Source organism: Sciurus vulgaris, assembly GCF_902686455.1.
Source record: "Sciurus vulgaris genome assembly, chromosome: 14".
Taxonomy (NCBI): Eukaryota; Metazoa; Chordata; class Mammalia; order Rodentia; family Sciuridae; genus Sciurus; species Sciurus vulgaris.
Genome location: NC_136475.1, coordinates 44,451,579 through 44,465,885, shown reverse-complemented (window position 1 = coordinate 44,465,885; position 14,307 = coordinate 44,451,579). Strand labels below are relative to the sequence as shown.

Below are 14,307 nucleotides of genomic sequence, written 5' to 3'. Positions count from 1 at the left end.
ATATGGATAATCTAAATTAACATTCACAGAAAAAGTTTTACATTCCTACAACACAGACTTTTTCAATGAACATAGAAGTAATTATCATCTATTTCTTAAGGAAAGTTTTAATAAGACATTTCAGAAAGCAAATGTGAAAGTTTAGGCTTTTTAGTCATCATAAAGGAAAATAAGTGAAATATCCAAATTCTTCAATATCTAATGTTCATTTGACATTTAGAAAACCATCTACAAAGGCTTTTTAAGAAACTATTTGAAAGGCAAACATATTTATGAGATGACAAATAAAAAAATCTACATTCTGAGAGTAGTTTTAGTTGCCTGAGTTATGTCACTATCATAAACACTGTACTTACCAACTTCCTTCACTTACCAAGTTTAAACAGAAGCACACCCAAAGGTCCTCTGTCAAACCTGAGGAAGAGAAGATCACAGATGTCCCTATTTTCAGGCTTCTGAGAAACAACCAGAGGAGCTATCCACTGCATTTGAACAAGACTGCTGGAAACATCAAAGAACTTATTGAATTGCAGAGTCTCCCTGGGTAAGCGGTCTTCAGCCAAGAGCTGGATGTTAATAGGCGATAGAGCCATATCAAAAATTTGCAGCTCTCCTTGGTTGCTGCCAACTAGCAGAATGGCACCACTTGGGTGGCAGCTTATTAATGAAGGCAAAAGTTCAGCCTGGGCCAAGAGAGTCACTCTACGGTGAGTTTCATAAAGAATTACTGAAGAATCTTCACAACCTAGAATGAGTTTGTCTTCAGTAATGTTCCTGCAGCAGCTGATGGCCTTCGATCTTAATGGTATTCTAGTGACTGACACACAATGAATTTTGTTCCGAACACATTCATAGATGCAGCTGTCAGCCATGGGCTCTTTGTCTACACTGACAGATCGCTCCACTGTGAACACCTGATAAGGCTGTTTAGCGCCAAAGCGAACATCCAGTGGATCCCATTCTGTGCGAACACAACTCAGAACCTGTAAGAAATGCAGCAAAAACATCAGACAGACCTTGGTTTTTCTTCAGCTGTCACTCGAAAGTCACCATATTAATCTAGAAACCCAATAAAGATCATCAATTTCCACTTTAACCATCAGCACAGCACATGCAGCACATATATACCTCAAATAGAGTACATGAATACATATGTACAGTAGAGCTACAGGAATTAAGCTATTAAAATTTTAACTTTAACACTTGATTTTGGGAAATCTATAAGTACCTAAAGTTAAATATGTCCTACAACATATAAAAACAAAGTACGGCTGTTAGAAAAATAATAATATGGCTAGCAGGATATCTTTAAAAGTTAGAAATTAGGACAAGTGCAGGATATCTTTAAAAGTTAGAAATTAGGACAAGTGTGGGGATGAATACCTATAATCCCAGCTACTTGAGAAACTGAGACAGGAAGATCCCAAGTTCAGGGCCAGCTTGGGCAATTTAGCAAGATGCTGTCTCAAAATAAAAAATAAAAAGAGCTGGGGATATACCTCAATGGTAGAGCACCTGTTAATTCAGTACCCAGTACTGAAAAAAGAAAAAGGAGGAGGAAGAGGAGAAAGAATAAATAAAGGACTTTAAAGAATTAGCTATTTTCCACCTCCACCCTTCCTATTTCTAAAATGATTAATAAGTTATTTGCCAAAATAATATTTCTAATTAGTAGGGCTGGATAGGCAAAGGGGAAAACTTTAGGATTCCATTAACAGGCTTGTAGAATTATTTTGCTACCAAAAAGGATATTGCTAAGTAGAAAAATGATCAAGAAATAGTAAATAATACTGGTGAAGTAAAATTTTTAAATCATTTTTAGTACAGAAAGGAAGGGCTACCTGCCTATAAGAAACATCAAAGTAGAACAAACAAAACAATAAGTCATTTACTTAATTCATATATAAGTGATGAGAGGTCAAGAGCCAGGAGAATGGTAGTAAAGAGGATATTTTAATACTTTGTAAAAAACTTCAAAATCAGATATAGAAACATTAAATATCACATATGGGATAAAATATTATAGAACTGCACACACCCCAAAAAAGTACATTTAAGATATGATTAAATCTGGCTGAAGTCTATCTCTGAGTTAACGGTATTGCATGAAGATCATTTTCCTGTATGTCACAATGCATACTGCAGGATATTATCACTGGGGGAAAATCAGACAAGGAGAATTCATTGTACTATTATAGTAATTTCTTATGAGTCAAACAAATTCAAAATGGAAAGTTTAAAACAATTACTTTACAGAGTATTGGACTGGGGAGGGGAATGGGAGCTGAAGTGACTTTTTAAAAAATCCATTTTACACATTCACCAACTTAATATTCTTAAACTAAATGCTTCTGCTTTCACTACCTGTCCAACCTTTGAGTGACAACCCACTAACTAATAAATTAAATTTGTGTTCCCTTGCCCAGAATGCAAACTCCTGTGGGACCCATATCCAACCCGTTTTCCTGCTCTCATTTTCCCTTTTGTCCAATAAATATCTGAGTATGACCTTTGTACCAGGAACTGGTCTAGGGATATGGCAGTGTTTCCCTCAGTGAGCACACATGTTTTGCATGGGAGAAAAAGTAGTATGTCCTCCTAACCCCTGGAAGGTTCATTACTGACATCTCTGTAATAAAAGACAAAATATCAAGAGAAGCAAAACTAAATTATTTAACCAGCTTTAGGTGACACAGGAGACTTCAGATATGAAGACCCAGGGAAAACTGTATTTATAATTAGGTTTGATGAAAATGGACAGTTGTATAGAAGTACGATTTAATAAAAAGTAGGTATGGCCTATGGTAATAAAGGGAACTTAGCAAGGACCATTCGTTCTGATTTTTCTTTGTCTCTGGGTCTTCACTCCTTTCTTTTAAGAGGGCAGGACACCTATCACAGGAAGGTATTATGGCCTACTTTCAAGGGAGGTAGTTCAGAGAATTCCTTCTATGGCTCAAGGAGGAAAGACTGGAGAAGGTCAGAGAAAGAAAAAGCCACAAAGATCTTTCTGCTTCGACTTAAAATACTCAGTGGGCTAAAGCACCATATTTGGAGATAGCATTTCTCTTCCCCATTCCACTCTAATGGTGAGAAAGAAGACAATAAATAACAAGTAAATTCATGTCAATACCTTGAATATGTACTTCCTAAGTACCATGAAGTAAAACAAAGCAATGGGGAGTGGGGAGCAGCAAAGGAAATATGGGAAGGTGGCACAATACGGAGAGGTCAGGATAGGTCTTTCCAATAAATATGACCTCAAAGGGGTGAACCATGCAGCTATCTAGGAAGAAGAGAGTTCCAGGAAGAGGAAACAGGTTCTGAGTAGAAGCTCTAAAGGCCTTACCAAATATGGCTAGAGAAGGGGAAGAAAGGAAGAGAATAGTAGGAAATGGGAATTGAGGGGTGGGGAGAACACTGTGTAGTAGCTTGTAGACCAATAGGGAGTTCAAGGTTCTCTACAAACGCACTTTTTCCTACCAACCGTACCCTTAAAGAACAAGATATAAAAGTATCCCAGTTTTCTGGATTCCTCACAGCTGTATGGCATCTCTCTTTCCTTTAATCCACCTTCGAATCCCTTTCCCAGCCCAACTTGGCCAATGCTACTCTTGTGACATTTAGCCTTCTATTTGCTTCTGGTGTTTAGTCATACATCATCGTTTTCAGTGTCAGTTTAAAAAAAATAAACTATCCTGTGTAGTTTATTCTTTTTTGTATTATGCAGCAGCATGCCAAAAACTGTGTTGGTAGAATATAATAAGCTTTTTAAAACCATAAATTTAAATAAAATTCTATAATGGTGATTGAAATATCATACTTCCAGAAAGCTTAAAGTTTTATAGAAGAACCCTTAAGGTATATTGAGTATTTTCAGCTGAGGGAAATCAAGAAAACTGGGAGGCCAGGGAATATTGAGTAGTTCCTATACTCACAAAGGGAGAGCCTGAATGGAGGGTGGCCCAGCCAGTTGGCAGTCTTAGCCAAGAACAAGTTAGGCTCAAGGTTCAGGGAGAGGGTTCCCAGGCTTCCTTGTTTCCAAATGTTTGTGAGACCCTCTCTAATAGTTAGTAGTTTCACAAAGAAAAAGGGGAAAGGGGAGACAGATCATGGACTACATGTTTCCAACACTGTCAATCCCAGATTACTCTAAAAAGGTAACCAAGGTCAGAGGATGGCTTGCTGTCTTTCCAGCTGTCGGTGTGATTATGAATAGATGACATTCATTTAAGGGAGGAAAATGTCTTGCACAGTATAATTAAAAATATATCAGCAGCTGGGGGTATAGTAGGGCATTTGGTTGGCATGTCAAAGTCATGGGTTTCATTCTAGCATAGGAAAAATAAAAGATATCATGAAAGTTTAAAGATTAAAAAGCACTTGAAAAACACAAGTTTCAATAAAGAGTAACTCAGTAGCCCCACCCATAATAATAAGAAAGTAGGGTGCTATGCTTATTTTATCTTTTCAATATCTTAAAGTTAGGTATTATAATCTATATTCTAGAGATAATGAGGGTTAGTGAGATGGTATAAGTTGTTCTTGGTCTCAAAGTTAACAAATGATATATTTACAGTTTGAATCTGATTTTAAAACACCCAGGTCTCTGCAGGTTTTGCTGGCTGGCAAGCACAGGTAATTTATAGGTTTACAAGACTGAATCAGCTTTTCTTCCTGAGATCAGAGAAAAAAATGAGACCCTCAGGACATTCAGAATTCTAAGCGAGGTAGAGGGATCTCCACATAGAGAAGAAGAGTGAGAAAAAGGGAAAGGGACTCCAAAGACAGATGATACAAATGACAATGGAGCATGTTAACTTTGGGGCAGCAAAGAAGCTTATACTGAACTATTTTTGCCTGGCTAGTGAACACTGAAGGACAACTATGCTTTGCATAACTGAGGAAGTTTGGAAAGGGGGTCTTAATAAGCTGACTTCTTTTAAAGATCCTTCATTTTTGGATTGATTGAGTTGTACTGAAAATAAAGGGTGTGCTCTGTAAATGTAAATGTAAAACTAGCCCTAAAATGGACCAGATAAAAAGCATCTCCTCAAAACAAAAATTTTACAAATATAAAATAATATTGCTAATTTGACATCAGTTTCTGCTATGATTTTGCATGTAATGTTTTGAAGTTTGTATTGTGCCCGGGTCAAGTTTATATGGCTGTTACAATGATATGATGTTAGCACTGATATACAGAATACCTATATGTTTAAAGTATTTTATATACCTGAGTTCAGAATTTAATTCTAAATTGGACTTGATTCTGTGTAACTGCCACAAACAACACTGCACAGTAGAAGCACAATAACAGGGCCTGAATTTTGTCTTGACAATAGAGAGCTGTGAGATCTTGAGTCAGAACTATAGACTCAGAATTATAGTTTACTTATCTGTAAGATAAGGAATTATTTACATGTGTTGCAGAAATGCTGTAAGAATTAAAAATAACATAACTAATATGCAGGTCTGAAGCACAGCACCCTCAATAATTAGTAAACATTATTGTTGCTCCTAAAGAGAAAATACTGAATTTTTTGGCAAGGATAGCAGATAACAAAAAGAATGAAAAACACTGATACTAAATAAAATCCATATTTGGTTACTTAGAATTTATGGATGATACTTCTATAAGCGCCAACTAAAAATGTGGGAGATAATTTTAAATATAGAAAAGATGTGGCTTGGAAGTTAATATTAAAAGGATTTCACTTATTTATGATATTTAACACTATACTTGGCATGTGGTAATGGCTCAATAAGCACTATTGACTGAATATATTTTAAATAAGACACATTTTATATTTAATTTCATGATTTTAAATTTATTTAAATTTGTACTTAATTATGTAATTTTTTAAAGATAAATGATATTATTAGAATGAAAGAAACTCTTCAGTCTATGAAAATAACAAATTTGCATATTACCATGATAAAGGTGTTATGGCCCATAACAAAATAAACAAGGAGGAAAAAAATACATATGACAATAAGCTGCATAAGAAAATGTTTATAATTGATTTGAATTGATTTGATTTACAAGGTAGAGAGCCTGAGTACAAATGTTTAGGCCAATCAAGAACAGCAAAATGATGCCTAAATGATACCTAAAGGTGATATTAATATTTTTAATTGAAAGGAAAAGTAGACTTGAATTTAATTAGAATTCTGAAGTAAAACATTTTTATTTTAAAAGTAGGGAGTAATGGATAATGATCAATAAAAATGAGCTCAGATAAAATATGGCAATAGAATGTAGAAAATTCAGTCAATCAGTTCTAGGAAAATGCTAATGTGATAGACCTAGATAATGAGAATAAAATGTAAACACCTACATCTTCAGCAGCCTTTTAAAGCTATTAAAAAGTATGTCGAATTGATTGAAGAACCAGAGGAAATAAAAATGTTAATACATTTTCTCGCTATAAGACATTGTGTTAGCATATCCTAGCAAATAGAAAGTGGGAAAAAACAACTATATAATTCTGTAGTTACTGTAAAATATCAAGAAGTTTTTATGTACTAGGACACCTCTCATTTTATATTTATGTGGCTAGTTTTTCTCACAATGTGAACTCATATTTAAGAACTAATTAGGAGATGCTAAGATACAATGTTAAGATAAAGGAGTGAAGAAAATATGGTATGTAGTGAAGGGAAAAATGCTAAGTAACAATGCCCTAAAGAAAAGAACAAAGAAGAAAGAAGAATCTAAAAAGAGGATTGAATTTGGTGATATTCTACCCAAATCTTCTAGGAGCATGCTTAATGCTATCTTCTACAAACTTCACAATCAAGAATTCCCTTCTCTTTCTGGGCATGGTGGCACAAGCCAGCTACTCAGGAGTCTAAGGCAGGGGGATCCCAAATTTGAGGTCAGTCTGGGCAATTTAGGGAGACCCTGTCTTGGTTGGGATGTAACTCAATGACAGAGTGTGCCTAGTACATGCAAGGCTGAGTTCAATCCCCAGTAGAAGAGGGTGGGAACAAAACTGAAGTGAGAATTGCCTGTGATAATGAACAGAGTAAGTTTTGACAAAGACTAGTGAGTAGGCAAACACTATGAAGGGGACAGCAGTATAGGTAATTGAGGGATGAAAAAAAACTTTTATAATGTGAAAAGTCTGCTAAAAGTCTGAAATATGAAGAAATAGAGCTCTGCTTTAATTCAAAGGTAACAAATACAAACAAGAAAAGCAGAGAAAACACCGGCAGTGTGTTAACTAAATCACAGGCTACATAATGTTAGACATGGCCGTGAGGGAAGACTATTATTCCAGAAATGGATGGAATAACATTACGGCCCAGTGTTTTTTTCTCTTCTCTTAGTTCTGGTGGAAACAATATTTTTATTTTTCTTTGCGGTGCTGAGAATCAAATGCAGTGCCTCACACATGCTAGGCAAGTACTCTACCACTGAGTCACAACTCCAGCCCGTCTTCTTTTTTAATAAAATTGGTGGAAAAAAAAGAATAAAAACTGGAAAAGTTGAGCTAACAAACAGCAGAAAAAATAAAAGACAATTTATAAAAGATCCTGAAATTTCCCAGTTTCAAGGACAAATCGGTAGTATGTATTCTAAAGTGAACTGTTTTAGCCAAGTTTAAATCAGTCACTTTTTAGATTAAAACAGCTGAAAAATACATCATGAAGATGATTCATTTTTATTTCTAAAAAGGCTAAGTTTGAAAAAAATACATAAAATAAACCCAAAAGTCATCAAAGTAGAACAATATAGAGAAGGAAAAGCATAATCAGTCAGTATGATTGATACCATTTCTGGAAGATATTTTTAAATTCAGAAAGAACAAAAAGCAGAAAAGCAATCACAGCCAGTTAAATTGGCTCAAGATCCTCAAGTTTCATGTTTCAGCTACAGAGGGCTTCTATTAAGACTCTCATAAAGTCACCAATATGTAAATCAGTAAAGACATTTATTTAAAGTGTGGTCTTTTCTAGCACTAAAATTTTCACCAGTGGGTATCCAGTTATTTGAAAGATTATACACCAAACAAGTTTTTAGCTTATCACTAGAATTTATTCTAAAATCTATATTTGCCCCTTCCTTTTCAGAAAAATTTAAGAACAGAATATTAAAACTTGCACTTTACTTTTACTTCTTTTTATGAAACATTCCAAACACACTAATGTAAAGAGAAAAATCTGTGAAAAACAACTTGAGGAAAATACTATCCTTTTGCTTTAATTTTTATAACAAAGTATCATATTCATAGTTGAAACCCGCCAGATCCCATTCCCTTTTCTCCCTCCCCAGAGGTGTCACTATTATGAATTTGGTATTTATCCCTATGCATATTATCATTCATGAATCCAGAACAACACATCAGAACACAAAATTATTTTGAATTTTTAAATTTTTTATATAAGTGCTACTATATTGTATCACACTGTAATTTTTTTGCTCAACTTATTCTTTTGAAATTTCACACAAAATCACGTAGCTTTGTAGATCAGTCATTTAAACTTCTATATAACATTCCATTCTCTGAATGACACAAAATATATTTTTATTAGTAGACATTCAAGTTGTTTCTTTTTTTTTTCATTATTACAAACAATGCTTCTATGAATACTATCTTATATGCCTCCTTCTGCATATGGACCATTTTTCCTTAGTGTGGGAAACTCACCGTCAATCATATTAGCTATTGCTAAGTTGCTCTTATCACAATTTACTAATACACTGTCCAATAAGCAGTAATGAGAGTTCCCTATTATTCCACTTCTTTACTTATTCAAATATATGAACTAAAAACAAAATAGTAACTTTTATTTGCAAATTGATACACTTATTTTACCAGCTTTCAATTAATTCTGACATTTGTACATAAGATAAATATATAAATGTCTTATAAGCAAAAAAAACAAGTTTAGAAAGATGAAATTATCTACTAGGAAGTATAAATATTCTCTTATCTATGCCTTTTGGTGTGTGAAAGTTACAAACTTATATATGTATGTTAATAAAATCACAAAACTACTTCTTGTTATTAAAACAATAAAATATATCAAAAATTACTTCATGAAATAGGCAAATAGATAATGGAACAGAACAGAAATCCACACAAATATAGTTAACTGATAGTTAACAAAGAAGCAAAGGCAATTCAGTGGAGAAAGGACAGTCTTTTCAATAAATAGTCTTGGGATAAGTGGATATCCACATTTAAAAATATGAATCTCCACAGAGGCCTTATGCTTTTCATAAAAAGTTGATTCAAACTGAAAGTATTTATCATGACCATGAATACAGCATCCCTGATTCTACAAAGGTAGTAGAGATGGTACCATAGTTTTAAAATCTCTCTAAATACATATATAAAACAGACAATTCATCTAGAGAGCAAAACCAAATACCTATGAACAACTAGATGAGTATTAAAAGAGCCCTATATGCAAAAACTGGATGATCCAATAATGTAGATAAATTACAACTATTTAAATTAACAACTATTTAAGATTTCATCTCACTCGGGTCAGAATGGCAATGATCAAGAATAAAAACAAATGCTGGTGAGTTTGTGGGGAGAAAGGAACAATTGTACATTGTTGGTGGGACTGCAGGTCACTAGAACCACTCTGGAAAGAAGCTTGGAGAGTCCTCAAAAAGCTAGAAATGGAACCACCATATGATCCAGGTATCCAAGTCACAGGTATTTTCCCCAAAGATGTAAAATTCATGGTGTTCCTATAAACTAATACTTTTGGTATGGAAAAGAGGAGATACAAATGTAATATAGAAAAAGTTAAACTAGAAAACATACAGTGCTGAACTTGTGTTAGAAGTATCAATACGGAATCATTAGGCATGTACATGTGTATAAAATCTCTTAACTTTTTCTATTGAAGAAAAATAGAAACAATGACCAACCAAAAACAATAAGCCAATATGCATATATCCTGACTTGGACTTAAATACCATTCTCCAAAGGAATCAAAGGATCTCAGAGAAATGACTAATTCCAGCTCTGGAGTAAGAAATGTAAAGATGAGCATCAAACAGACTGAAATCCCAGGTAGCTGGGAAGCTATCCAAAATTGTGAGGTCATGAGAAAAAGATAAGCCCAATGGCCAAAGATGGGATGATATGAGCTTCCAGGAGGATAACAATTATAATTTATGAAATACATCAAATCAAATTATGTTTCAATATGTGAATGAATAATGTGAAAATTACAACTCGTCACCTTAATCAGAGAATCAATTTGTTATTCTGACAATGGTAAAAGAATCCAACATTTATTCAATGCTTATCCTGTATGAATACAACAACTGGAAAATAAATAGGAGTTAAGTGGAAGTGTCTTTTCATAAAAGTTTCCCAAGTGATAAATGAAAAAAATTAATATAATTATGGATATGAAAACACACACCTGTAATCCCACTTACTCAGGTGGCTGAGGCAGGAAGATTGCAAGTTCAATTCAACTTAGCAAGACTCTGTCTCAAAATAAAAAATAAAAAGGGACGGGGTGCAGCTCAGTGGTAGAGTCCCCGGTGGGGAAGGAAGGAAGGAAGGAAGGAAGGAAGGATTATCACCATTTTGCAACATTAATAAATTAATGGATTTTAGGTGCTGAACGTCATAGTTGCTAATATCAGAAAAGTTAAACAACTAAGAGAGAAACAACTTGAAATTATGTGAGTGTGATGAAAGAATAAACCACCATATACAGTTTTGCCAAAACTGACTACTACTTTGCAAAATTTTCTTTTTTTAATCTATTTTATTTTATGTTATTTTATTTTATTTGTTTGCAAGAGTATCAAACGATTTTATTACAAAACTTAATGCCATTAAATCACTTAAAAAAACACAAACATGAGAAAAGGATAAACACATCCAAGACTCACTAGCCCTTGGAAGACAGGAGGAAGCCCTGGACAGGGAACCCACAAACATTTTTTCTTATGCCTGATGTCTCTGTGTCCCTGTTCACTCCAGGTTTTCACTTTCTGTCACCTCTGACAAGGGGAGGAAACTGACTAGAAGAGTCAGGGACCAGAAGGTCACAACCAACTCTAAGGATATCTGATGCATTCTAGTCTGTAACTCTGAGAAAGATATTGGAAGTGCACTGTCAAATACCTACTCCTCACTAAGTTTTACTGCCCTTTGATACTGGTTATGATCTTTCACTGTAGCTTCTGTTTATCCCAGAACACAAACCCTTAAATCCATGTGCAGTCTCCATGTTCAAGTATAAAGTTGTTTGAGAACCACCCCAGTGGCTGTAGTGTCCATAAACTGTAGTGTGTACTGGGTGTCACACCCTAAGACAAGCAGGTCCAGAGGGCACACATGAACAACATTCTCACTGCTAAATTTCTTCCTGTTCTATTTGGGCAGTGCCCCACAATCAAGGTAGAAATCTTGAGTAGAGTGCCACCCCTTGCCAAATGAAGTCATGCTGTCACAGAACAGAGATCCAAGTCTTCACCATTAATTAAATAGAGCTTTCCAAGGTGCCAGTAATATTCTTAGAAGTGTCCTGGGACAGGGCTGGTGGGTCCTGGCAAAATTTTCAAAGGACAGAGAAACATGTTCTTTGCATGCCATACATATGCAAAGAACCAGACCCAGACTGTGGAAAACTGGAGTGTCAACAGGTAATTTTTTATTATACTCATTAATGAATATTAATTGTACAAATTGATGGGTCTCATTGTGATATTTCCATACATGAATATATTCTGCATCAACAGATTTTAAGAAAAAGAAATAGATGGGAATTTGTAGATTAAGAGAAACTTAAGATATACATTGAAATGCTTTAAGTGGATAATATTAAACTAAGTTTCTGGGGATGCACTTGGGTGATAAAACTAAAAACTATATGGGTATACAAGGAAATGATTAAAAACCATGATGGTGGTGACTTCCGGGGAAGGGGGAAAGATTAAGATTGTGAGAGAGCACATGAATTATGTCAGGGTACTGCACAATTCTATTTCTCAACTCAGATGCTGGTTCCAAAAGTATTCACCTAATAATAGCTCATTAAGCTATAAATGTATTTTGTGTTTTTCTTTATGTGTTTTATTTTAATAATAAAGAGTTTTATAAAAATCCATAAAATAGAATACCTCTATCATTTGGCTTGAAGTTGACAATACTACATGCAGTTTTTGGAAGAGATTTTTCTTAAATAGTCTGGCTTTTCAGTTGAACATATCTGTAACAATTTTTAAATGCCTCCTTTGTCTAATTTTATTATCTCAACAGTTTGGTCATGTTATTATTTTTCCATTTGCCATTGCTTCTGAAAATCACTGAAATAAGTGTTTAATTCTTATGTGGAAAAAAGTATTTTTTGTGAGGTTAAATTTCCATAATCTTTAAAAACAATAGTTTTTAAAGTTTAAAAGGTCTGCTGATGTGTTTTGGATTAATTGGGTGAACAAATGCAGTTCATCTTTTCTGAGTAAAATATTATAAAATTAGACCATACTCAGAAACTATTATTATTCACACATCTAAAAAGTTAAAATACCTGCTCAAATATAAAAGGGCAGAATAAATTGTCATCACATTATTGTCAAAGTGAATGAAAAAATAGTTCTAGAAAAATGATAATAACTTGTTAAAAAGAAGTATAAAAAGTATAAGGAGGATCCAAGATGGCGGACTAGAGGGAGACTGCGTTCCTTGTCAATCCGTAACTCCGGTTTCAAGCAGAGGATATCTGTTTCTTGCTAAGACAGTTTTTGCTGCTTATCGATCCCCTGGTGTTTACCCCCATTTGTCTGCTATGATCACCTGCAATCTGCCAGCATATCAATGCCTTTTTTGAGTGCAGATTGCTCACTGTCAGGCACCTATCATCCGCCATTTGCCTGCCTCTCGCCTGTCCATCGCCTGCCTTACACCTATCCATCACCCATACACGAGGTTCACCTCCCGATCGTCCAACAGCAAACTGATTGCCGACTGCCAGTGGAGCACCAGCTGCCTGCTGTCGCCTGGAAGTTCACTGTTACAGTTCCTGCAGGTTTGAGTACACGTGGCTGCCGCCATTTTGAGACAACAGCCAGGCCCCATAGAACCCGTGGCTGAACTGACTGAGCACCATCTCCAGAATCCCTCAGCCCAACCGATCACTCCCTGCCTCTGGGGCCCTCACATCGACTGACTGCTCCCTGCCGCCAGGACCCCCAGACCAAGTGACTGTGCCCCATCACCGGGACCCCAGACTGAGTGATTGCAACCAGATCCCAGGATCCCACAACCACACCAAACACACCAACCTCCAGGACCCTACCTGACCAACCACATCCCGCCTCCAGGACCTCCTGCTGACCACGGCCACACCCTGAGTTGCAGCTCCCCATTTGCCAACAATTTTGAAGCCAGAGTGGCCATCTTGGATAATCCTAGAAGACATAGCTCTGATATTTAGGTGGGGCAAACCCATCCTGAGACGCCTGCTGGAGGCTTGAAGTTCACTGTCAGATAACTCCCATGCATCAGGCCACTGAACTCTGGGAGGTTTCATTACTATATGACTCTTATACCGTAGATTTTCTTTTTTTTTTTCCTTATTGGAAAAGTTTAAGTTTTTATTTCTTTACTTTTCTTGCTCTCTTTTACTTTTTTTTACCTGTTCCCTCAGAGTCTCTTTCTCCCTTTTTTGCATGCTAACATTCAATTTCTTTTGATTACACTCTCACCCTTTCAATTTTCTAGAACTTCTGTACATTCTTTTCTTATCCCATTAACAGCCACATTCTACATCCCTCTGCATCCTCTTTGTCCTCCATTAGAAACTGCAGACTTTATTGCAAATCTATTTGTTTTACTGAAGATAATATTTGAACTCATTCTGTTTATTATGACAATTTTGTTATTGTCCTCATAGGGGCTATTTGGTCTAGGATTGCATAGTGTCTGAATTGGGCACTGCTAATATTGATCTCCCCTTAAAGAAAGGGTTTTGGAAACCTATAGGGCCACTATAAGCCTATAGGGGGAAATCTGCAATACCCCAGATCTGCACTGCTAGGGATGAAGGTACATGAACAACATGAAAACACAAGGGAAGAAAATATTCCAAACAAATCTAGATTCTATATTAATAGAATCCAATGACAGTATATTACAAGAAATGTCAGAAAAGGACTTCAGATTATACATGATTAAGATGATTCGTGAAGCAAAGGATAAGATAAGAGCAAATGCAGGCAATGCGCTGAAAGAGCAAGGTAAGGAAACAAAAGATCATTTCAACAAAGAGACAGAGATTCTCAAAAAAAAAAAAAAAAAAAAAAAAAAACAAACA

At 35.4% G+C, this 14,307-nt stretch overlaps 1 protein-coding gene across 8 annotated transcripts in view; it reads right to left on the bottom strand.

Annotated features, from left to right (window-relative positions):
* The window catches only part of WDPCP (WD repeat containing planar cell polarity effector), a 390,926-nt gene that overhangs the window by 238,514 nt on the left and 138,105 nt on the right, over window positions 1–14,307 (bottom strand). For all 8 annotated transcript variants that reach the window (XR_013758962.1, XM_079109698.1, XM_079109695.1 and 5 more), the window contains one exon: window positions 374–983. Coding sequence is in view for 7 of the 8 variants with exons in the window: in XM_079109698.1 (XP_078965824.1) it covers window positions 374–983 (610 nt within the window). In the remaining variant the exon portion in view is untranslated. The remainder of the gene's footprint in view (window positions 1–373; window positions 984–14,307) is intronic.